This window comes from Vollenhovia emeryi, unplaced genomic scaffold (assembly GCF_000949405.1).
Source record: "Vollenhovia emeryi isolate VEMERY1.0 unplaced genomic scaffold, V.emery_V1.0 DF939174.1, whole genome shotgun sequence".
Classification (NCBI taxonomy): Eukaryota; Metazoa; Arthropoda; class Insecta; order Hymenoptera; family Formicidae; genus Vollenhovia; species Vollenhovia emeryi.
In genome coordinates, this window is record NW_011967192.1 from 371,590 (window position 1) to 398,208 (window position 26,619).

The following is a 26,619-nucleotide window of genomic DNA, read 5'->3' on the forward strand; positions in this document are numbered from 1 at the left end:
CGTATGACGTGATATCCAGTATGTAATCTGAGACGGTGTCGAATTTTCCTGTTACAGAAATACCGGTCGCGTATTTTGCGAGGAACATCCTATTTATATATGATAACGATAGGTTTTATTATTTCATGCGATATGTAATTGCACGTTACTTTACTCAGCTCATGATTATTCTAATTACAATTCATGAAAAATAATATCTAGCTCGAGGTAGTGCGTGGCAAATTTTGTGTTATTTCTTTTCTTGCATCAATACTTTCAAGAAAATACGTATAATATTGACATTTTCAGACGGCATCTGTATAATAAATTTATTTTAAAACATTAACATTTAAAAATATAAAAATGTAAATTTAATTTTTTTTCATAAATGTGTCTGATTAACTCTTGATAAAGTCAGGTTAATATACAAATGCTATTGATTTGTCTTTTCTTGTTTCGATGTTCTGTCGACATGGCATTTACAAAATGTTTTGGAATAACATCCGCGTTTCTCTGTCGTGCGTGGACAGCAAATATTCCTACGATATGTTCTTGCGTTTGCTCGATTTCGTAATCTGATTCGATCGTTTCTTTTATAAATCATACAATTAGCATGATAAGTAAATCTTCTTTTGATACAAGATGTGAGCCGCAAAAAACGTTTTGATATTTTCTATTTTATTATAAAAATAAACTGAAAGTTATCACATAAACAAATAGAATTAATAAATGTGGCATAAAAATAGAAAATAAATGACATACATATTTCGAGCTTTCCATCAATAGTAATAGCTTGAGTAAATTGGAATGTATTATATTTCGACATTCCCAAAGAAAATGAAAAGTCAAGATGATGTCAATTTGATATCATATTGACCAAATTTATGTCATATTTTGGTTAATATGACATCAAATTGACGTCATCTTGACTTTTCAGTTTTCCTTGAGTTGTGACTTGCAAATTTTTACTCGACATGGACCATAATTGTGTAAGAAAGAATAATGAGAATACGCACCATTATATTGAATTGTACATATACATGCAGTGTGCGGGTTAGGGATGACAAGAAGTACCAACAATTTCCGCATTCTGCGTAAATGCTCACAAAACATAAGATTTCATGGTACGCTACGTTGATGCAAAAAAAGCTCAAGAATGTTGTAAACGTGTTTCTTTGGTAGTTAAGATGTTATATTATAACATTAGCAAAACTGGAAGTAAGTAGTAACCGTATAGGCAGAGAAAACTTAATCAACGTCAAAAAATATATTTAAAAAATCACAAAAAGAAAGGATAATAATTTGAGAATATTATGCAAAATTTTTCAACCTCAATTTTCTCTTTTGTGTTTTCGTTGATTATTTATTAAATCTCGTCATGCGGCAAATACTTGTAGTACAATTAATGGTGATAGAGTTATTTGTTACATTTCCGTTTTATTGTGCATGTTTGTTATGTAAAAGCAGATACTATTTCGTTATTTGCTATGCCTTTTACTACATATTTTTATTATTAATTTAATTATAAGCAATGATAAAGATTAAACGAACAAGAAAAGAGAAAAATTAATAGAAATTAATTGACTTTCTATAAATTCTTTTGTAATAAAATTTATTTTATTTGTTCTTATATTTTGATATATATGTGTGCGTGTGTGTGTTTATTTCTCTATTACATATTATGCATTCGGATTGTTATAAGATATCAATTAAGTCTAATCAATATCGTATCACTTTATTACTTGTCATGAGAAAGAAAAAAAAACATGTAATACAGAATATAAATCAATAAAACACGTAAAGCTTAAATTAATTTTCGATAGGCGTAAACAATGTACAGGAATACATTTGTAAATAACCAGTTAAACTAAAGTGTTATTCAAGAATACTCTTGAGAAATTTAAATTATGTCTTTTACGTAAAAGAATCTCTACCTTAATTTTCCTCTATCACTTTAAAAGGCGAGGCGGGGGTACAATAAGGAAATAAACAAAAATATAAAGTTAATAACGGAATGTAAAAGACAATTATTGTACAGAAATTTTAATTATTAATGATCTTTGACCATGCGTGCCTGTGTGCCGCATTGCATGAGAAGCGCGTTTTCACAGGGATTTCTATAGGAGAATCACAGATTTCTAAGCTATCTTCGCATTCTTTCTCTCTATAAAAGAGAATATAACGATGTAGTCAATTAAATTGATTTGGAAAGTATCACCCATGCCTATCAACAATTCCTTTCTTGTCAACAATTCGCAACTTGTTGATGAAATGTGTCTCAATATATGTAACTGTTACGTTTATAAACGGTTTTAATCTCGCATTATAAGCCAATAAAGAAGGGAAAATACTCTGTAATCAATTATGTGTTAAACCAAGATATTATTCCTCGATAAGCACGCTTATTTTTAATTATCAACTGTATGCTTCGATTAATACTTATCTACCGCGTGAGATAAAAATACTATCAATTTCGTACAAATACTTTATCGTAAATGCAGTTTGTTAATATAATTCCAGATTCTTTGTTTTTTATCCAACGCTCCAGCCATGTGGAACTTGGGTCAACCTGCAGAAAAGTTACTCGGTTATCGTGATTTGTTATAATGATGAAAGTACTTTAATGCGATTCGATGTATTTGCAGCGATTATAACGCCGATGAAAATATACTCCAACTATTTTTCTTGTGTTTCGCTTCACTTGTCGAAACTGCAGCGAACTTCCGACCAAAGTGTGCTTGGATGGCGTGCGTTTTTAAGAACTTTTAATTTTATCTCGGGCGGACTCTTTTGACAATTTGTTCCGCCCATGATGGACGCAATCGACTGCATCCTTTAGCACGCGCAATCACAGGCACAACGACGCACGCGCTTTTCGCGACGATGCAGGAATTCTTCTGGGACGGAGCGCACCGAGCGTGGTTGCACATCTGCAAGTAGATGGATATACTTGAATTCTAGTGTAAGAGTATAGAATATTTAACTTTATTTTTTCTACTTTATAGCCTAAGTTTTTTAACCATTTTATTTATAACAAACGATTCTAATATCAAAAGTAACTTAAGAATAAAAATAGAGGAAAGTCCTCTATTATGAGATAGGATTTTAATGTGAGACAATAGGTTTTCAACGCCCAAATTCAATCACAAATCTTTTTTCGCAACGATTATACGATCAATTTTCCACTAAACAGATTTTAACGGTTGATGCCTATTAATTTAGCATATTAGGAGCCTATCTCATAATAGGGGACTTTCCTTTATATTAGTATAGTAATTGTAAAAAAAATCTGAATTTAAAACAAATAAATTTTTACTTACAATGCGGGCGAGATTCCTCCTCCTGGATGGATTGCTGCTGCTGTTGCTGCTGTGGCGGCTGCTGCTGCTGCTGCTGCTGTTGCTGCTGCTGCTGATGCTGTTGAATACTTATCAGATGTGCCGCTTGTTGTTGCTCCTGTTCCCGATGTTCGGGCTGTTGTTGTTCAGTGGACTGGTCATCGGTCACTTCAGCATGCGCCTCTACCGGTACCTCCATGGATTTGACCGGTCTCAATGCAATTCTCGGAACTGGGAAAGCACGACCTTCGACAACCTAAAATTGCAGCAATCCCTTAATTAATTGCTTCGTTAAAAATTGTTATGTAAGATTATTGAACCCCTCAAGAAGAAAAAGAAAAAATAGATCAATGATTATTCAAATCCTGTCTCCGCAGAGTTTCGTGTGTTGTAATCAGCCTTAGACCACGACTCAGACCACGTTACACACGTGTGCAAGTCATGCGCGCGCGACGGTTTGTGTTTCATTACGTAATAATCTTCTAATAACTTATCTACAGAAAATGGATCTCCGGATCAAAAGATTGGCAGCGGTGGGATTCGAACCCACGCCTCCGAAGAGACTGGTGCCTTAAACCAGCGCCTTAGACCGCTCGGCCACGCTACCTTATTACCATAAATTCTTATAAATGTATCAACTAGATTTTCATTTTTTTATATATAAATATCTAATCTATAAAAATAATCTGATGCATGTATATTATTTTACTGCTGCTAAAAACGCATATTTGGACATGTGTTTTTTTTACGATACTTTTGGACATCCATGTTGTATAAATAAATCTATAATATACATCATAATTTAAAATTCTGACATAACAAACTTCAATTCGTTATTAAAAAATATGTAACAAAGGTACACTCTTCAAAGATTTTGTATTAATTTCAAATTAATAATTATCATATAACCCTTTATATATTATCATCTACACTCATTGTCAGTCGCAAAAAAAGCGGTAAACTAAAAATTTGGGAGAAATGTACCAAATTTCAAGTTATCATAACTTGGTAAATAATGAAGATAAAAATAAATACAAAAATGGTAAATGAAGCTCCGAATGTCCACTTTAAGAATATTTGATTGGCAATTATACTCGGCCATTGTGGCCGTAGTGGGGGTATTAAACAAAACTTTTTGCTCACAGTTTTAAAGTACTATTAAAACCATTCAATATTTATTTTTAAAAAATTATTTTTCTAGCTCTTACACCTTCGTCAATATTCGCCCCGAAAGAGAAAATCAAATTTTCTTCAAAATGGTATTTCACCACCTAAAAGTGCGTATGGGCATGTATAAAAAAATACGTGTCCCTTATTTTCAGCTAAAAACTTCAACATTCATCAAAATCGGCGTGTCCCCACTTGGATAGGTTTACTTGTGAGTGTATATTAACTAGTTAAAATCTTTTTTGTTAATTCATCGCGTTTTCATTTTAAATAAATTGTACCTGGTGAATTATATTGCGGATCTCCATAGGAATGGGGAAGTTTCTCTCTTCATCGCTGTCATCCTCCGGACCTGGGAAAGGCTTCGTTTCCTGTTGCTCTTCGCCACCATCCGGGCGTTGACGACCTTCGATGTTTCCATGTTCAATCAAATTTCTCACTTCCACCGGAAGTGGGAATGGTCCTGGGAATGGTATGGGTCGCGCGCCTTCCGGGAACGGTTTGAGTTCCTATTTCCGTTAGAATATACATTTAGGAATGTGGCAGAACATGGCTTTAACAGTTGTACGTTACACAATTTGTCGAATAAAGATCTTAGCACCATTTTTGTGTTAACATTAATCCGCAATTTAATAAAAGAAATGTATTATGTAACATTCTGTTTGTAAAAACATGCTTTCTCTAGATTTTTGCAAAATATGCTTTACAACATAACGTAAGATAAATAAATAAAGTTACCTCGCGACGTGCCCCCTCTGGTACTTGAACCGGAATAGCCCGAACTTCGCCAGTGATATGCTGGATGATGTTCTTAATCTCCAACGGTACTTGCTGAATTATTCTTCTGATTTCTATGGGAATGCCCTGGAAGGGAGAGCGTGGCTTTTCAGGCGTAGCCTGAGGTGCAACAGGTGGCCTCTGCTCGGTCTGCGGGATCATCATAGGTGGAATCTGCTGCATTCTCGGGTCTTGCTCCTGCGCTTCGGCTTGCGGAGGGGGTGGCGGCATCATAGCTGGGCCTTGCTCTTGATTGTAAGTATTAGGACCTTGCTCGGCCTGCTGCTGATACACCATCGAAATCTGTTGCGGTTCCTGGCGAGGCTCCTGAGCCATCGGTCGCATTCCTCTCATCGGATCCATCGGGAAGTGACGCAGCTCGATAGGGATCTGGCGCATATCGATCTAGACATAAATATCATAATTGACACACTGACAACTTGTTAAATAAATTATTATAATAAATAAATTTGATTCACAATAGTGTCGCACATAGTTCGTTTACGTTTGCGGAGTAGACAAGACTCACTTGTGGTCCCATCGGGTTATTTTGAGGTCCCATAGGCGGCTGCGGACCCATTCGAGGCGGTCGCATCTCCATAGTCAACTGAGGAAGGTTACGAAGTTCAGGAGGAAGTACACCCGGCGGGATGTGATTCAATCCTCGTGGGTCGCTAAGCGGCAATTGCTGCATATCGGGAACTTGATACTGGGTATGTATTTGGTATTGATGGTAGCCCGGGTTAGGTTCCTGGGACTGGAGGGGAATTTGTACGGTGCCTAGGGGCACGATGATTGGAGTAAGCATCTCTTGCTCCTGCTGCCTGTAAACAGTAAATGCAAAATCCTTATTGTTATGTTCCATTGTTTTATTTGTGATAATTTTATTAAGTTCACAATATTAAATTTTACACCTGCGGCGTTGTCGTTGCTTGTTTATTCGTCCTTTTAATATTTAGTAAATGGAAATCTACTTTTCTATTGTATCTTATCCGCGTTGCAATAAATATTTTGTAAGAATTATTGACTAAGGACCAAAATAATAATTTCAGTATTCGGTAATTTTGATATTGAATACAATTACCAAAATAATTATTATTTAATGCTTTGTTTTACACGGTTCTCTTATGCTGTTACTTACTCCTGGTTTGGACTGCCCGACTCGCAGAGAATTGCAACTCGCTCGCCACTTAGTCTTTGGAAACGCTGTGGATCGGTACTGTTATCTAAACCGTTGTCACCGGTTCCGTCCATCACCTCGTCGGCTCGCCGTCTTTCAACCACACAGGAAACTCTGCTACGAGCTTGTTGAATTAACGTCTGGAAAGCAATCCAAGTTTGAGATACGATTCATATATCAATATTGTTACAAAAATGAAAATCATAAAAAGTCCCGACGTATTTATACTTAGTATATATTTTACTAATAGAATGTATGGTAAAATTTCCAAGCACTTTCATAAAGGTCTTCAAAATGCCATGTTATCCCACGATTACAATATTTTCAGGATAAATAAAAGAAAATTCTCTCCGCGTGGATATATGAGATTTTTATATCAATTATCATTAAAATATTTGTGTGAAAGGATAGGATTTGTAGAATCATGTAAGATGATATATTTACGCCTGCAATGTCGTCGAGATCCAACTGAAGAGGAAGTTTGATGTGCACAGGAGGGAATTCATCGTCATCGTAATCATCATCATCATCGTCGCGATCGCCATTCTCGCTGTCAGATTTCGAGCTGTTTTCTCCTTCTCCTTGAGTTTTTATGTCCTTAGTATCCGAGTCGACTTCCTTCTTCGCTGGTGCAGCGAGACTTTGCAGAGAATCCTTCGATTCTACGGGTTCCTGCAAATAAAATGATTTTTTATCCTGACTTTTGCATAATTAATATTTTCAAGAGAGAGTAGAACTTTTGTCATCTTAACATTATTACTTATCGATAATCTATTTACGGAATTCTGCATGATGTGAATAATTCTTCATATTAGAAATTAATTATTAATTTCACAAAAGAGATATGTCATGTTTGAAGTCCCTATCTTTTTTATCTATAAGAGGTGGAGACTTGAAAAATTCCGGCGGAAAGAGACGAGTATTTCTTGAGGCTTCGAAAGCTGGACAAATACCTCCGCGGCAATCCACGTTGATGCAACCTGTCTTCCTGCTCGCGACATCGTGGGTCACTAGTGAAAGTGAACTCGCGTTTATATTTTCGCGATGTAATCTCGTCGATGGAAATTGCATGCGAATAGGAAAATGCCGAAAGAAATAGCAGAATTATCTTCAGTCCACATGATCTTGCGATGCTTCTTATTCGGATAAGTTAAATTTCAAAAATATTTTTTGTTAAATCAAACTCTGCACATTAAGTAACGTGACGGAAGAACATTCTCTTTCAAAGCTACTGCAGTTGGAGTTAACTTTCTCTTCTCGACAAAATAGAAGCCATTTCCAAGTCCTACAACTTTTCAGGTCTTTAGATCTGACATTTTTTTAAATGTAAACCTGAATACATTTCTGTCAGAGGAAACGTTTCATAATTATTACTTATTGTTAATAAGAGTGTAAATTGTACAGCAATTATAAGTTAATACCGTATGATAAAATGTTGATATTTATTTTAGCTTAATGCATAGAAAGCGAAAAAAAAATGAAAGCTCCAGCTTCGTAAAAGTGTGCATTCTTCTCGTCGGCCGCGTTTCTCGGTTTCACGCAATCGCGACTTTGTGCAAGAGACTTTCCCGATTCAAGCGCGCCATTCGTCCTGCTCGCTGTATCCGGTAAATCCTTACAAGCATTAAATTATGGATTACCGCAAACGCGGCGTAAATGTGTTGAAATGCTTCTCCCGACGAATATCGACGCTGTTAAATGTCTTTCCTGCGGCGTCTTAACGTGTAAGCCGATTGGCAATGGATCATTACAATTTTGTGCAAGAAACGTACGTTGCAACAGTACAATTGTGGATTATAATGGTAAGTTCACGGAGTATTGCACACGCAGTAGCGACTATTGACTTCTGGGATGTCTGCTAACACAATGAATGACACCGTCGTGACTGGCAATTGTTTCATTTTCCAACAATCTTTTTACTATGGCATTCTGTTTAAAAACTAAAAGCAAAAATTGTAAGCAATTAAGTCAGGTAATATGGCTTTACTGGTCATGAGATATTACATTAGATATCCGTTAAAATCAATGGAATATTTTTTTCGACCTTGTAATTATCTTCGACTTGTATTCGATTTAATAATCACAATTCTGGAATTTATATCCCGCATCAATCGGTATCGGTGAAGGAAGTGTTTGAAACAGTTAATTTACAATATTAGACAAGCCGAGGATCGCCCACTCGTGGCGCGAAGAAACCCGAACGCGACTAAGCACTTTCCACTCGGGGAAATTGTCTAGGATGTAGAAAGGATTTCGCGATAGTTCGGGCGAGCGACAGGCAACCTGCATGATCGTCAAACTAAAACGGGACGAGGCAAGATGAAACTCGCTAAGCTACGGGAGCGCGTACAAGTTGCGTCGGCGGAGAGCGGCTCATTTGCACATCCTGCGAAATAAATGGCGTTCGCCTATAATCGCATATAATAGTGGGAACAGCAAAGTAGAAACTGGTATAGCGCACCGCTTATTATAGCTTTATTAAAAAAATGTATCGCCAACAATTTCTCGAATCGAAAAAAATAACATGGATAGATACTGAAAAGTTGCTTTATGTAAGTGTCTAAGAAATGTCTGAAAAAATTACAAAAGTAAATGAAGAGAAGTCAGCGAATTTTCTACTCGCAAACAATTAATTTCTTAATATAAATTATATTTACAATATAAAATTAATTATTTATTGTTATTCATTAATTTGTTATCAGTTTATCACAACAGCTTTCTATCTGAAAAACTAAATTCGATAAACATCAGATACAAGAAAGGAAAAGCTGAGATTTGCATTGCTCTCGAAATTTGAAATACTATTGGAAAAACATAAAATTTCCTATTAAAATAAATGCGATACATATCTTAACTGCTCGCTCCGCTTCTCGCTTTAGGCGAGTATTTACAATAATGATTGGATAGTTAATTAAATCACAATTGCGTGTTTCTATCAACTGAATTTCTATGCATAATTTCTTTATACATACACGCAAGACGTAACACGGTAAACGATATGTTGCGCGATACGTGTTATTTTTCGCTGGCTTACTATATTGTAGAGCTATTATTTCGCGTAAATCGCGAAATTTCCAATGTGCAACTATCGCGACATGAAATCCCGTAGAAAAAAAAGGGGGAAACGAGAGTTATGCTTCCACCCACTCGAGATTCACGGAGCGTGCGACATGGAAGAAATCGTCATTGCAATTTGCCGGAGCGATGACTTTGCCGTACGCCGAATGGCTTTCTTTAGAAAACGCGGTAAACCTCTTCAACCTATCAATTAGCGAGTCATTACGATCAATTATGGCTACCCGTCGTTTTGGAGACATATACACGGTGCTGAACACGATAGCGATAGCGTGGTTACGGGACGATGCAATAGCGATTTGTCGCAATTTCAACTCCTTTCGATCGCAACGTTGCGAAGTGGTTCACAAGTTAAATATTATAATCGATCGAGGATACAAAGAAGAAAGTAAAGATGTGAGATAGTCTTTTCAACCATAAAATTGGCCGATTAGTTCTCATTATGTTGGTTATATTTATTAAATATTATATGTATTATTTACAAAATAAAACCGAGTTAAAATTAATTGAAATATTAGCTTTCTCTATTTATTGGCGTGGAATCCTTATTAATTAAAATGCATAACTTTTTATGATAAAATTAATCATAAAATAATAAATCTTAATTTATCCATTATTGTGTGTGTGTGTGTGTGTGATTAAAAGTTATACACAAATACTTATGTAATAATCACATGCGTCATTACATACTATATTAATCATATATGCATATAATTGTATATTAAATATGTAACATGATATTGTATCTTACGTAGAAAATAGCATAATCATTTGAATACGTTCAACTCATGCAGTAACAAAATACAACATTAAAAAATACCGTTGTCTCGTGTGCGAGCTAAATATATTCAATCCCGTGCTATTTTTCTTCGCGAGTTAATAATCGTATGTATCATTCCATCTAATGCAGAACGGAGATTCAATTGACAGAAAAGATTCTCGCTTGGATACATTCATTAACATCACTGATCGATCGTTCTCACGTATAAAAAAGGAAGAATCGGCCACGGCGGCGTTACGTATAGACGAGTGAGTCAGAATACTATTTTCTACCGATGACGTTGACGGTACGTGCGAATGTGGTACCTTAAGTCGGCTCGAAACTGTCAAACGACAGAGTACCTATAATACAATACGGTGTTGCCGAGAGAAAATCTTTTTAGAGAACGTTCACCTCTCTCGCGGTTAGCGCGCGACCGGCCAACCCACTTTCGTCGTGGTACATTTTCCAAGTGTCTGGTTGCTTCAAAGGCGAAGAAAAAAATGCTCCCCGAAGGAATACGTCGTCTACACGTAACGGGAGACGGTGAAATTGTACTCACTTGAGCTGTATAATTAGTTTTGATTTCATTTTAATTTAAATATTTTTCTTTTATTAAGTATTTTTATTTTAATTGATACAACTCGGAAATTTAATTTAAATAAATTTGGTTTTATTTAAGCCTTATTAATGGATAGGTGATAAAATAGATGTTATTTCTATTTAGCAAGACTACGTTATCAGAACAAGTTTTTAATTTACCGGTGCTTATACTGTATAAATTAGTTTGCAAAATAAAAATAAGAAAGCTCCTCTTTATTAATTGAATTTCAAAGAATCAGTGGTGCTACAAAGAAATTGATGTAACGTACATTTTAAACAAAAGGATATTTGATGTTTCGCGTTATAAGGAATGAACAATCTAATATCCAACAGCATTTATCAGACGACTTCCGTTCGTCGTAAATTTACAGAAAACTCTTACGAAATCAAGGCATAATTATCGAGGAAGTGCACATGCGAGTGTTAATCTCGACGTGCAATTCACTAGAAATCAAGGGTATCGCGCGTCTCTTGTCCTTGAAACAATGATCGAAGTTCTAAAAGATGAGCGATCCATCCATCTAAATAATGAAGCGTCAGGGACGCTTTTATCATTGTTACTGTAAAAATGTCGACGATTGTAGCTAAGGTGATTGAAATTGCGAGAGAGAGAGAGAGAGAACTGTTACGGGTTCGAATGAGTAATTGTGCTTGATAATAAAACAAGTTTCTTGGAATCGAAATTTTTAGTAAAAGAATTAATTGAATTATTTAATTAATTAGTTAAATTATATAATTCTTGATTGGATGGTGCTTATACGTGGCGTCTTTTTAAACTTTTTAAAAAAGCTAATTATTTTTTAAGGTGATATCATACATTTTGTAGTTCAATATTCAGTGACAACTACTTATATAGACAAATAATCTTGCAATTTCAATACACAATTTCGTAAAATTAATTTTGTCTTCACGCAGGAAGGTTCCACGATTCTTGAAACCAAATGACGACGACCTGATGCCGAGGTAAGTCGCGATGCTTTTACGGCCAATCTCGCCGGATTTCATTGACCCCGCGATGACCGATTTTCACCTTTGCACGTCCGTTACATGAGCCCCGGGCGCTTTTAGTTTAACTTTACATTCTCGCAACGTATAACTATACCGATCTTACTTTCTATCGTTCGCCATAAGCGGACCGGAAACGGCCGCTACATTCGCGCGCGATCAAACTCGACGACGTCCATCGACTCGCGCTCGCCACGAGGAATAATCGATCTACCAGATTTCACTGTTCGGGGAAAAAGTGTATTCTATTTTTCGTTCCGGGCAATTACCTGTCGAGGATGATTTCATAATCGTGTTACTGACAACAAAAGTGTCAAAACAATGTACAACGTACGAAATTGCGAAAATAACAAGCAATATAATAGGACTATAATCGACGTAATAATAATTAATATGATATAATTAGATATAACTCATTCTATCGCTGTTGTAATATAATGCGGCGATTAATATAATATATTTTATAATAGCCAATGTGATAAAAGTTATCTTTCAAAACGTGCTGATTTAATTCATTTATGGAACTTTCTATTACCGGAAGTTACGATTTCGTAGATGTACCGGAATGGCATTATCACAGAAATATTGATTAATTAGTAGAAACACTGTAAGGCTCGCGGAAACAATCCAATTTGGGAGAGCTAGTCTCTCATAAGGGAAATTGATTACCGAGAGAAGAGAAAACTCGTTGCGCGATTGAGCGCGTCGCTTCCGCGGTGCTTCACGATTGTTTGGCGAGTACTCCGGGGGCTTTGTATAACGGAAATCAAATGATGGGCGACGGAGCGTACGCGATGGGCGCATTCACGACAAGTGCGAACACAGACGGACGCGGGTGTACACTGTTTGTTCTTGTCAAATAAAAGAGCTGTATTTCGTAGCAGAGCGTGCTATATTAGAGGAAAGTCCCCTATTACGAGATAGGGTTTCTGTTAAATTAATAGGCATCGTCAGTTGATACCACCATGAATTTATTCGCCCTTGAAGCGAAATCTGTTTAGTGGAAAATGCACTGTTAAATTGTGTAATCTTCTTAGGCTTAAAGGCTGTTTTATCCGGTTCGTTCTGGTACTTTGAGCATTTGGTTTCACTTCATCTTCGGTAGGCTGCTGACCTTGCCGAAGGAAACCTCCAATCTGGAGGGCTATATCCTTAAAGGGGTACGTGTGGCAGGACACTCTCGGTGAGAGCTACTAAATTGTGTAATCGTTGCGATAATAAATAAAAAAAAAACCATATTAGAAACTTATCTCGTAATAGCGGACTTTCTTCTATATATTGGATTTTCGTGATTAGACAAACGAAATGCTCGCGAAGTAAAAGTTTAGGTGTAATGAGAGAAATAAGTTAGAGAAAATATATATGACGAGGAAAATTACCAAGATCTGAATTAACCGTTTAAGTTAAACCGACGTGGTCTACGAGCGAAACAGCGAGGGGTTATTTAATTATCGACGATTGTCGGATCCTTATTAAGATATGAAAAGAATTTTTACAATCGAGTAAAGCTACCCGTTATCGCCGTAATCGCCGATTGATCGAGATGGTAAGTGCGAGCGGTAATCGTTATAAATTTGCAAACACAACGCCGGCTCGCTCGCCCGATCCGCGCGTGCACAACCGCAATCACACACAAGGAACGCAGCTCGAATTACGTAATTCCCCCGTTTGCGGTTCTCCTTGAACGCGCGGCTCCTGGCACCGCTTCGCGCCGAGCGTTTCTTTGCGTTTCGTTTTCTGCGTTTAATGCTCACGGACGACCGGAGCGTGCCTCTTCGAAAGTCCGTTCTTTACAGCGGGGCTGGCACTCTTCAGCTCGCCGGAATTAATCGCCGTTGTCTACGTACCGGCACGTTCCCGCCGCTTCTTTCCGCTCGCGGCGAGAGATCGCATCGTGGCGCGGGGGATTTATGATGCGTGGAAAAAAATGGCGCTTTTTACGCGCGTCAGGCGTTTCTTGTCAGCCGTCAGTCAGCTGGACGCTAGGGAAAGATAATCTCTCTAGGATTTATGGGCTGATTTGTACGTGCTCGTCAGCGAAAGTGTACTCCGGTACGGTCATGATTTAGGGAGAAAATATAGCGGCGCATCGAGCATCGCGATAAACTCGAGAGCTCCGAAGAAAAAGTTGTCCACGTCTCGCGCAATATCTGAGACATTTAAATTTGATCATTTATTAATATCTAAAAGTCTGACGAAATGTTACGAGCGTGATTTCTCTTTAAAGATTTCTGTTTTAATAATCCTCCGGAGCTAATAAACTGTGCGTAGCAGTCCAGTATTAATGAAGCTTGCGGTGGAATCGTTCTCTCTTTCTCTTTCTCTCTCTCTCTCTCTCTCTCTCCTGATACAAATAAACAAATCTAATTACTTAGTACACAGACACATTTGTCTTTAAAAAATGAATAACTATTGAATGTGTCGACATTGCTTTATTCTTCTCGCACGACTCGTCGATACCGTTGCTGTCACGTACGATTGTAACAATCGCTTTGTCTGAATATGGCCTTGAATTAAACCTTGGAGATCTCAAGCAGAAACGGATAAAACAAAACGTGGAATTTTTCTCATAGAGATTTCACTTTTCTCTCTCTTGCTGTACTATAATAAAGTACTCGTGCCGCTTTGAGCTAGATGCTTCATTTTGGCAAAACGTTTGTGCGCAGGAAAAATATAATTCATACCGACCCTTGCAACCCGTTGTCGTCAAAAGCATAGAGCCGAGCGTTGAGGACATCTTTGCGCCGCGGCATTGAAATCTCCGAGTACTCCGACAATATCTTACGATAATGTCACCGCGGTTCAACTCTCTGCCTCAATAAATAATAGAATAGAGATAAATCAGGTACTTGATGAACACCGAGAAAGTGGACAAGTTGACTGTGTTTCTTGCGAAACTTTGGTCTTTTAATCGTAAGAAGAAATGCCTTTGATTTCCTGGTTTTGAGCGCCCAAGCGCTATTATACTCGCTTTACGTAAGGCGCTCGTTCCCAATTTCTCCGAAACGAACGAGCCAATGCGGCATCGCCGTCGCGTGCAATATAATAAAGTCAGACGATAATAATGCAACGGACGGTTGGCGTTTCCTATCGAAACTTCGCCATTTCGACCATAATGAACGCCCGACTGTGCATAACGTCGCACCGGAGCACCGTTTCGTCGAGAAGTGTTTCGTGGCGTGATACTTTCTCAGAAAATTCGCGCGCGGTTATGGGAATATTTTTATTACGTCCAACAATCCGCCGACAATTGCAATTCGCGTGTTAATTCAAGCGCGCGCTTGCAAGATGCTCGCGCCCCCCCCTCTCTCTCTCTCTCTCTCTCTCTTCTCGATGAAGAACAGAGTTGTAAATAACTCTACGCTTTCTAAATTTGCGATATTTTATGCCAGTTCATTCATTAGCATCCGACCATTCGTGATTTTCACTGTGTGTCGGTAAGACGTGTTCAGTTCGCTTCGTCGGACGCGGGAATCAATGACAATTGACAAACGGGTGAAGTTTGTATAATTATTTGTTTCCTGCAGTTGCATAAACATATAATAGAAGCGAAGGAAAACAATCGGAGAAACGGAAGACGGAATATTGTGACTGAGAATCAATTGCTTTGTAATTTTCCAAGAAATTATATTTCACGCAGACAGCTGGAATAAACAGGAAAATCCACTGTTTTGCTAGGAAATTAGCTTCCTACGTTTAATTGCACCGCACCCAGAGATATGATTTCGTTTGCAAATACGACGCGGTAGTTCTTCTGCAAGAACTGACAGCAAGAATATCGACAGTGAATTTAAGATAAATGCGTCTACACGGAGTACATTGATAAAAAACTACTCGTTAATTACCTTACGCAATTTTCATTCACAAATCACTCATGCGATACTTTTGTAATTACTTCCCGAGGGAGATTTCGCACTGCGATCATACTCGCTACACATATTTTATTTCCATCGTGATGCAAGCTAACAATTTCTGTTGACTTTTCGATCGAAACGCCATTTTCTCGGAGACAGGCATTATTATTTCCTCGTTAACAAGAAGAATTTCTCGACGAACTCTTGCTGCAATAACCGACTGCTGGAAGTTCCGATTATACCTGCAGCTATATCCACAGAGCTGTAAATCGTATTTTATGGAGCGATTGAGGGAATCAATGACAAATCGTGGCAAATGCAATAAACGTTATGATTAACAAGGCGAGTGTCACGAAGACAAACGTGACTACGATAAATCAGACGCGATTCCTTCTTTCCGAGCGCCGTGAGAAGCGATTCCACTTACTTTGTCCTCTCAGTGATAGTCCGACTTATATAACGGTAACTACTCTTCGAATCGCAGTACAATTATTCAAGATGTGCAATCGATCAATAAACTTTATCTTGGCAGAAAATTTAAATTAAAAGCTTACAATTTAGTTTTGCCCAATTTAGTTTTATATTGAATACTACACATAAAAATAATTTGGTCGAAATCGAAGATCAGAACGTCGTATAGTCCCCTTGTTGGACAGTTTCATTCTAAAGTGGAAGTATTTTGTGCGCAAAATAATGGGACCTGGCGAAAATTTGAGAAAAACTGCGTGTGGCAACTAAATTTCAGTTGTAAAACATGGCTGCTGTGCCTATTGTATTAGGTGCGACAGCAAAGCGTTTACTGTGATTTAGAAATTTACCTATAGTTGTGGCAGCAAAATATTTTGAGCAAACTATGCTTAGCTACGGTGGCGAACAATTTGTTTTCAGTGCATGTGCCATCAGGACAAGGTTTTGTAAAGAGAAAAGGATATCCGAAACGCAGATTCCCGTACATGCCATTTGTTCTCATTATATATGTATATTGCATTAGAGCGTTTCTTAGCCGCCTGCCGAAGCAAATTTGCGTTTTTACCGAGCGTGAAGACGAATGTTAATTATATTAGCGGCGTCGCACTAACTCCCTTTTTCACTTTCGATCGTAAAGAGCTAAATCACGGGTTCGTTCGAGGCGACCCGTCGATCTCTTGTACAACTCTGTCGATCGATTCCTTCTACGATCCGTCGAACGCCGCCGCGACGTGAAAATTTAGAAATCTCCGTGGAAACCACCACCGTGAACATAACAAGCTGAAAGCTGCGGCGTCGGCTCCGCTGTTTTTTACACCACGAACGAGGGAATTTAATTCGCTTAACAATTAAACGAGAAATCTAACGCGGTCGATACAGGCACAGTCACTTTCCCTGCTACGAAAAATTAGCAGGACCGTCAACGCGATTTCTCCATAACGACTACAGTAAGGACGGTCGTTATCCCCGGTAATCGTGCGTTTACGCGGCTGCGTTTTTCGAAGGCAATGAATAACGGCACTGAAAACGTTACGGTGAATCTTGTTTTATTATCGCTATTACCCCTTTTTCATCATTATTCCGTTCCGTGGACTTACCTTGAGTTCCTCGCAATCGCAACGCTGCGCTCGTCAATTAGCTTGACAATCTAACGACAACGAGATATATATCGATCTTTTTCAACTTGTTGGAAATCTCAGACATTGCGAAAGAAAGGCAAATGTTCGATATAACGATAGTTATATATTCTACCGCGCAAGATACGAATTATATGCGAAAGTATGTTCCAGCACGTTTATTACTCGTCCCGTTTCCTTTTTACGGACGATGCAGATAGATTTTACGGTAAGACGTGTTCTCGCATTGCATTCTATTATATTTTTTGCACAGTCTCACCTGCACCAGAGCCTCCGGCTGCAAATGCTTGAGGAATTCACCCTGCGGCTGATACGACCCGTAGGCCTGCTGCTGTTGAAGCTTCAACTCGGCCTGCATCGCTGCGATCGCTTCCGGCGTGCAGGAAGCTCTAGCCTGGACCCAGGACGCCGCCAGGATAAAGCTACCGAGCACGACCGACATCGTGATCAGAGTAATACCGGCGATCCTGGCGATCTGCACCGCCGTGCTTTTCATCGGCGGTCTCATGTACGCCTGCGGAGAAGATTTTGCTTGTCATAACATTTGAATAGAGAAGGGAAAAGGATTTAATACATCTATTTCTTTCTTATCGTTGGGATGCCGTCAACGGCGACGAATAAATTGACTTTCCTAGGCGACTTCTCGCTTCTGATATTAAACAGTTTTAAAGAACGACAATGGCGAAGAGAACGTCAAAGGAGAGCGTGAAACGACAAAAGGCCTCGACTCGGTTGGTTAACCAGCGTGAAATCTCGCGTGCTATTGTCCGTGTGTGCGTGTGTTTCAACAGGAATACCAGCGCCTCTGTGACAGGTGTGATATAGATACACACGCATACGCGTGCACGTTACATGCTTCATATGAACGTGAACACGAACAAATTGTGCCTCACCGTGGATCCCGCGCTAGTTACCCCGATAAGAAGGGGGGGGGGGGAAAGGTGATTATGTAAAGTCTCGTATGTATGTTAATGTACCTCGTTGATTCACCGGAACTTTTGTTGAATATCGTGGAAACGCGAAGCGCGGTTTTCCTTGGCGAGTGAATGAGTTCCCCAAGTGTCTCCGTCATTTTACATCTTATATATTCATTTTCCTTGACTCACATATCTTTGAGATCGAGAACATATCGTATGGTACACCAAATCCTATCGATTTTTCTTTATCGATCCTCGTAGTTGTACGAAACCGTTATTTAACATCTTATCGCGTACGATATGTTCTCGATTCGAAGTATGTGAGTCAAGGGAAATGAATATATAAGGTATTTCGTACAACGACGAGGATTGATACAGAAAACTAGATCATATACATGTGATCCGTCAAATCCTATCTATTTTTCTTTATCGATCCTCGTAGTTGTACGAAACTGTCACTTCACATCTTATCGTATACGATATCATCTCGATTCCAAGTATATGAGTCAAGAAAAATGAATATATAAGATGTAAAATGATGGTTTCGTACAACGACGAGGATCGATAAAGAAAAATAGATTATATACACACGATCCACCAAATCCTATTTTTCTTTATCGTTCCTCGTCGTCGTAGGAGAAAAAACATGCACGTGAAGAAGATGGACAGGTCAAATATTTTTCATACGATAAATAAATGTATATTTAAGTAATGTACGACTGTGTGTACCCAGCTATCGAATGACGTGTATCGCAGTCGAGCAAATTAACGACAGCTGAAAATAAACTACCGCGTCGTCATTTAACTCCTTCGAGAGCCCCGGGAGTAAGCGCGATAAAATACATCTGACGCGTGCTAACTGTACCTTGACATTATTATAGCGCGACCCGAACCCGTTTCGACGCCCGACGCTTTTGTAGATCATAGACACTTGCCGCTATTTTACGCGAATTACGACACTTAATTCGTCGATTATGTTTGACCAGTATGTATCGTACAATATAATTACGCATTTGGAAAGTATATCGAAATGGATGTTACGCTGCGCGCTGATTTCGGAATATAAAAGAATTTTTACCTCCATCCGTTTTTCATTCACGATTAAATTCACGATCTGTGTCGAATATTTTTATGTGCAGATCAAATTATACCGGACGCTGCGCGCTGATTTCGGCATAAAAGAATTTTTTGCTCTATCCGTTTTTTTTATTCACGATTAAATTCACGATCTGTGTCGAATATTTTTATGTGGAGGTCAACTTGTATGCCGGGCTTTGATTTTCGGGGATACAAATTTCTCTCTAGGAAGATGAGAGACTTGCACCACGGACTGTACTTGTACATATAATTCGTAATGACCTCGATGTGGATGGACGACTCGGGTGAGAGGCTTCCAAGAGATAGTAGGCCATCCGAGGCTGGGCTTTATGCTGCGCGATCCTCCTGACAAAAGTAAACTGTTGCCAGGCGCTCGAGACGAAAAAATTATTATTTGTCCTTTAAGATAAATTTCTTGGTCTGTCCATTACTTGCGAGTCATTGACATCTACCCGGCGAATCCATGGAGAGCGTTCCGGAACACTGATTGATCATCGCGAACTGGTTCGAGAAGGATTACTAGGCGCGGCAGTCTGAGTTAATTTCGCCAAGAGGTTCAGCCGTGAATAATGATTTATATAAGTTGAATTTATAGGATAACAGCACGCGACAAGTTATATATTTTAAATTTATTTGATAACGAAAAGGAGAAAATAGAAGAGTGCACATTACGCTCTGAAAAACCGTTAAACATATTTGACAGCTATTTCCAAACCGGTTAGTTCCCACGACATATGATTTAAGACATCGATAACGCGCTTTGCACTTTCTCCCTAATATACATACTAGTGCAGAATGGACGTTGCACGCTTGGAATTAACGAAGGAAAGCAACGTTTCCAGCTATTATTAACCTCCTTAAACCGTTGAACGCCTGCGGACATTTCTTTTGTTTCGCGTTCGATGAACATGATGGACATAACACGAAAGAAAGGCAAGAAAACTTTGTTCTACACTGTACACCATTTCGATATTTCAATATTTTAGTTTTCAACTTTTTCGGCAAAGCTTTTTCTTCCTTTTTTTCAATATTTTTTATTTATCTCGGTTTTTTATAAAAAATTTTGATATACGTTCAGCATTATCGACAAGTAAATAAAAGTGGATAAATAAAAGTAATAAAAGTAAACATTTTTATTGGAAGAAACAATCGAGGATTACGAAAAAATCTCCGGCTTGAATCTCATATTTTCACAAGCATCAAAGTTCGGTTTATTTTACGTAACCGTGGACTCTGTGTTTGTTCATTACGCGTACACGTGCGAAAAAGTAAATGCCAATAATGTGCAAGAGAAGCAAAAATGCGAGGACGCTCAGAATGCCGAGCGTAAGCTTTAACCGAAATATTTTATTCATCAGTCAGATTGATAAGAAAAAAAAAAGTATAAAATTACATTATAATTTTTTATATAACTGGTACATTACACTATGAAATCGTTTATAATTTATACATGATGTACAGGACTATATACGTTGTGTCACAAAATAATATAACGGTACAAAATAATGTGACAATTTTGAGACATAAATTTTGAGTATGTCATAAAGAAAATCGAATCAGGTGCGATTAATTTGTCTCTCAGTATGTAATATTAATGAATTTATATAATGAAATTTATATAATGAAAAAACGTAATCTTCCTCTCTCTTTCTCTTCACTGTCACATGCCGGCGATACGCGCGATGGAGCAATCATTGTTGCTGACGGTATAGACGGAAATAGCCTTCTGTTTTATGGAGGAGAGGTTTGAATCCATAAAAAGTAAGGTAATATAATTTCCTTGCATTGCATTACTGCTTATTATGTTAGTCGACATTGCATATGTAACTATATCGGTGTAGTTACGTTGGCATTGATATTCCACACCCAACGCGCGCGTTGAAATCTCCGGAAAGTTCGACGCGTAAGGCACAAGTTAAGTCTTGTTGATTGCTCAATGACAACATAAAACGTGAGACGTTTCAAGTATCATGTTTTACATAATCTTGACTATGAAGTAGCCAAAAAGATATTTATAGAGTTATTTATTTATAAAAATATTATAAGAAATTAATTTCTCTCTCATACACGATGGTATCCATTTATTATGATATCTTGCAACATATTTATGGAGTTTTAACGGCTTTTTATAAGAATGATTAGGTGCTTACGGGTTTTTATGAAAATTGTAAATAATAAATTATACTGTCATTAAATTGTTTTTCGAAATTAAAAAATTGCTTTTAGATTTTATCGATTTTTTATGCTTATATCCGCTAATTTCGCCAAATGTGTTTCGCTGAATCTGCATCTGCATATCTGTGTGTGATTGCATATGTGTCTGTATTTATAAAAGAATAAAACGACTTGACGTCGCTGAATTTTTCGGCATTCAAGGCTCATTCAAGGAGTTTATAAGCATGGCACGAAGAGAATGTGCATCATCAATGAGTTTCAAAACTTTTTATTTGATTTCTTGGATTTTTTTGCGACGTTTAATCGTTCTCCTTTTATTATTCGAACGGTATCTTACGCAGTAAATGATCGTTTTCACAATAATGAATGTGACTTTTTTGGGTAGACAAAATGCTCCTCTTCGTTCAATTATATACAATTGATAAGAGCGGATCCATGTTATTAATTTCAGATTGCTTTCATAATTTTAACAATTCATATTCTTAAATGAAAAATGTTTTATAATAATAACTGGCCATTAATGAAAGTTTAATTATTTAATGTTAATTATGTTATGAATAAAGAAATAAAGATATAAATGTAATAGATTTGTTTTCTCATACAAATATTCTTTCTCCACAATTTTTATCAGACATGCATATTCATGATAGTATGACGGCAGACAGGAAGTCAAATATTCTCAGAAAGGATGTGTGTCGCATTTATAGTTTTTAGACGAGTAGCCTTTTCTCAAACTCTCTCGTTAGCCAATTAAGCATCCATCTTTAATGATGACACGATCACGATTTCCACGGCGGAAGTGCACGCGTCGCGGAGGATACTTTTCGCTGTAAATATGTATTAAGAGTCACACACTACCATTGTAATTACTGTAATTAAATCCTCGCCGTTTTTCTTGTTTAACGAACGTGCCACAAACTTCGTATTATCTTCGTTGGCACGATCCTTAATACTCTTGAAGAAGAATAAATTTTTCGATAAGTAAACAAGTACACGCAATGATACACATTTCGCAGAAATAGAAAATAAGGAACAGCACACAATTCTGTATTGCATCACTGAATAAACATATATTTATCTTAAACGCTTATTTCGAAAATTCTTATAATATATACTTGATATCTTAAATTTTTCTTATTAATTCTTTAGTATTTGTCATCGATTATTTTTAACCTGTTTTATAAAGAGAGATTAGTATGGATTGTTAAAAGAAAAAGGTGCAAAAAAAGTGCTATCCATCAACGATGTGTACTTTGTGGTAACAATAATAATAAGGTTACAGGCCATTTGCTATGTTTTACGCTGCATTAAGTTGCTTCTTTTATTCTATCTTGCATGAATCATTAGCGCATTTTCTAGGAAAATCGCTTTATTTGTCTGAACGGTCTTTCCTTTATATGTACGAGTATACCCGACTTCCGTCCTTCAGAAATCTTTCCATACATCTTTTTATGCTGTATCGCTGCTAGATTGAACCTTGTACATACGTTATCTTCACATTTTTTTACACACTGGACAACTAAGTCTATGCAATCCCTACGACGGTAATTTTCCGACACTGACCTTATTTTCGAACAATCAAATTTCACTTATATCGACTTAAAATGCGTCTCGAAGGCTCCGCGGGTGCATTACGTAATACCAGCGATATCAATTGGTGAAACGCTATATTTGCATTCCAATTGCTTGTATTCAAATCATCGACTCGTGAAATAGCAGCCGAAAGAATTATGCGTGTCACGTAATACTATTTCATGGCGTCATTTCAGTTTTAACGGAGCAGGATATCTTGTATATTATATTGAAAAAAAAGCAATAATATAATTGTGATAATAGCGAATATTTCATCGTAATATTTGGTGAATGTTTCTTCCTGTGATTTAACGTTTATGTTTATTGTATGGTAAATTTGCATAAAAATGTTTACAGCGAAAAATATATGTATGCTAAATTACTAGAGTTTTTTAATCTAAAAGTTGCTAAAACCATTCATTTATATATTAAAAATTTAATTATATTTTCGAGGGGACGTTGATAAGAAACCGATCGATTGTCATCACCATTGATAATGATAGGGATATAATTATGCAAACGCGAGTAAAATTGTGTGGATCATCCGGCAAACAAAGGATACCCTGAGAAATCTACGAGCAATTTCTTTGTTGTAACTTTCTCATTATAGTGGCTGATGTTCAATTATGATAGAATGCCGTTTTCCGAATTGCGATTACTTCTACACTCTACTCGCCATTATGTGCTATTTCTCTATTCAGGAACAATCGCACGTGTACAAAATTATCCGCCGTTCTAGTCCTCGTAATTGCTTGATGAGTGGCTTTATATCAAGTCGAACAGTCGTGTTTTATTTTGTAGCATTCTTTTTACATATAGAAAGGCTATCGTTTCAATTGCTATTGAAAATTATTTGGTTGAAAGTAGAGAAAGAAACACGGGTCACTCATTATAATCATTTAAATATGATAAAAGTATGTTTTTAAGTTACATACATAAAAACTTTCTAAATTTAAATACTTAAAAAAAACACCATTCTATAAATGGAGCAATAGAAATGACTTTAAAAACATTTCCTTTTTACATTTATTTTATTTTTTATACAGTAGTAATATTTTATGAATGCAGTAAAATTTGTGCTAGAATAAAAATGCAATAACTTTGCTGCGACATATAACTTTAGCTTTACGCTTTAACTTACTTTTCCACGTATAGATTATTCAAAACTCTATTTATTAATATAAATCTTATAAAGATATAGAACCTGTTATACATGTTACGAGACATTTTAGTAGGAAGAAATATATGTCCAAGATTTACCAGCAAACTATCTAAGGTTAAAATATTGTTTGACAGAATTTATGTGTTAGACATGACCAAATTGTTTTTTACATTTATACATTAACATTAAATTTTTACGATACTTTTCCTGCAGAGAAAAGTGTTGATTCCAATTAAACAAACTTAGAGATTGTTTTTATGTCCGTGCAATCGAGCTATGGGAAATGTAGGATGTTCTAAGTAGGATGTTCTCCTTGTCTTAACGGATCATCGATTTTACTTGCGAATTTTTTAATAAAAGAGTAACGTTTTTTCGTGGCAAAATATTAAATGAATAATATTGAGTGACAGGAGCAAAACAATTCTCGGTAGTTTTAAATATACAAATAAACAGTAGAAATCTCATTTTTATCCTAGAGTTGCTCAGATAAACTTGGCTTTAACAGAAGTGTAACTTGAAAATTAACAAATATATATATATATAAGTATGTGATGTCGAAAATTGGAAGTTTTTGCGACAAATGATGATCTCCCTAATTTCTTCCGCTAAGAAAACAAGTTAATTCCAAGTTGATCGAAGAGCAAATAAATGACAGCTGATCCATGAGGTCTGGAACCCTTCGGACCGCTTCTAATTTATATGTTGAAGCTTACCGGTGGTGGCTCGGTGGTGGAGTAGACCTCGCTTGGCGCATAGTGGCTGTGAGTCTGCGGCATCTTCTCCGAGATGACAGCGACAGTCGCCAGGGAGTCCGACTGTTCTTTCTCCATCTTCCCGATTCGGCTTAATCCGTTTAGCACAAAACGCACGGTCGAACGACCCGGGACGTCAGTATCTTCCTTTTTCTAGGTCGACCGACGGATAGACAATTGTTTAAAAACTCTCTCTCTCTCTCTCTCTTTTTTTTCTCCGGTCCGGTACCACCCGGTCTCGATTGCTCGACGGGTCGACGAGCAGTGAGCGTCGAGGAAGCGCCGACACCGCTAGCTTAGAGATGCCCCCACCTAGGCCGACGTGCACTACCTTCGGCAAACGTTACCTTCTGGTACCAAGGCGTACCCTCCGCACCGCCGACGATCGTCGACGGTGTTCTCGTTGCTCGGGACTTTCTAAACACCGTGTGTGCGCGAAACACGCGTGAGTGAACGTGAGCGGTTCGCCGCTACGTACGAACGTGTGCACGTGCATCGCCTCGCTTCCACCATGATCGACAGTCATTCTCACGATGTTTTTTCTGCCGCGTTCCTCCTCGGTTTGGGATGAAAATCCCGGGATGGCTAATGACGAAGCGGAGCCGGGAGAAAACATGTTTTACTGACACGCGCATTTGACTTTTCATTTGATTTCTGCGTTTTCTTTTCAACACCGAATGCAGATCCGATGTCGATGATGCAAATTTTTAAGAACAATTGGTCGCGCGCGATAATTGTTCGCGAAGCATCTTGCGCTGAGCTTTTTTTTACGACACACGCTGCAACAATTGTGTGCAGATTGTAGAGGCGACATTATCAGTCTCTCTCTCTCTGCAGTTTACGGTGTGCAGGAAGTGGCGGTCGGGGAAGGCAAAGAGGCTCATGTTACAACGATAGTACACGTTTATGTATGCGGCGGGAGAAACGACACCGAGAAAGCACCGAAGCTCCTTCGTTCGCGACGATAACAATGTCTAATTGCCGTGGGAGCGTCGTTAGTACGAAGCAACAAAATTTTCTACCTCTTGTAAAAAAAAGAGAAAAGATACCGTAAAATAATAAAATTCACAATAATTGTCTGTCACATGCAGAACCGCCTGAAATTCGCGTCTACGATAGAGTTTTTAGCTGTTAAGGGCGTAAATAGCGTATCAATTGCAAAATTTAATGGAATCGCAAGTATTTTCAACACGTCGCATCGCGATAAATCTGTGAAAATCACGCGGCATTATCGCGGAGTGACGTTCAGACGTTCACGTATGCCTTTCGATCGCACGAACGGATCCTCGTGGCTAAATCTTCCACGATTTATCGCGCGAGCGAGCGGTATTGAACAGGCGTTTGCAAGTAGATTGGTAAATATACGTACGTACGAGCCGTGCGACGAGCGGATCGCGGAGAAAGTAGGAAATGTACTCCCCTGAGTAGACGTGAGGCCGCGTAGCAAATCGTCGCTCGCTCGCGTATGGTAACGTGCGGGGAATAAAGAGGAAAAGAATGTCACGTTTTTGCTAATTATAGATATTCCGAAGGGACGCGGCCGTTAAAAGATCGCGGGGGAGCCGATATTAGCAATTAATTAAATGGAAATGAATTCTAAT

General features: G+C 37.8%; 1 protein-coding gene and 1 non-coding gene across 2 annotated transcripts; both read right to left on the minus strand.

Annotated features, from left to right (window-relative positions):
* Positions 1 to 1,321: 1,321 nt before the first annotated feature.
* LOC105563559 (bromodomain-containing protein 4) lies at positions 1,322 to 25,311 on the minus strand. Its single transcript, XM_012015229.1, has 9 exons — positions 24,980 to 25,311; positions 17,602 to 17,856; positions 6,886 to 7,113; positions 6,403 to 6,581; positions 5,791 to 6,085; positions 5,223 to 5,666; positions 4,766 to 4,993; positions 3,300 to 3,573; positions 1,322 to 2,909 (listed from the first exon to the last, which is right to left on the minus strand). Exons 1-9 carry the CDS (start codon positions 25,094 to 25,096, stop codon positions 2,815 to 2,817), a joined length of 2,115 nt encoding a protein of 704 aa, XP_011870619.1. The 5' UTR covers positions 25,097 to 25,311; the 3' UTR covers positions 1,322 to 2,814.
* Positions 3,843 to 3,924, minus strand: Trnal-aag. Its single transcript has one exon. It is a non-coding gene; the product is annotated as a tRNA-Leu (tRNA).
* Positions 25,312 to 26,619: the final 1,308 nt, after the last annotated feature.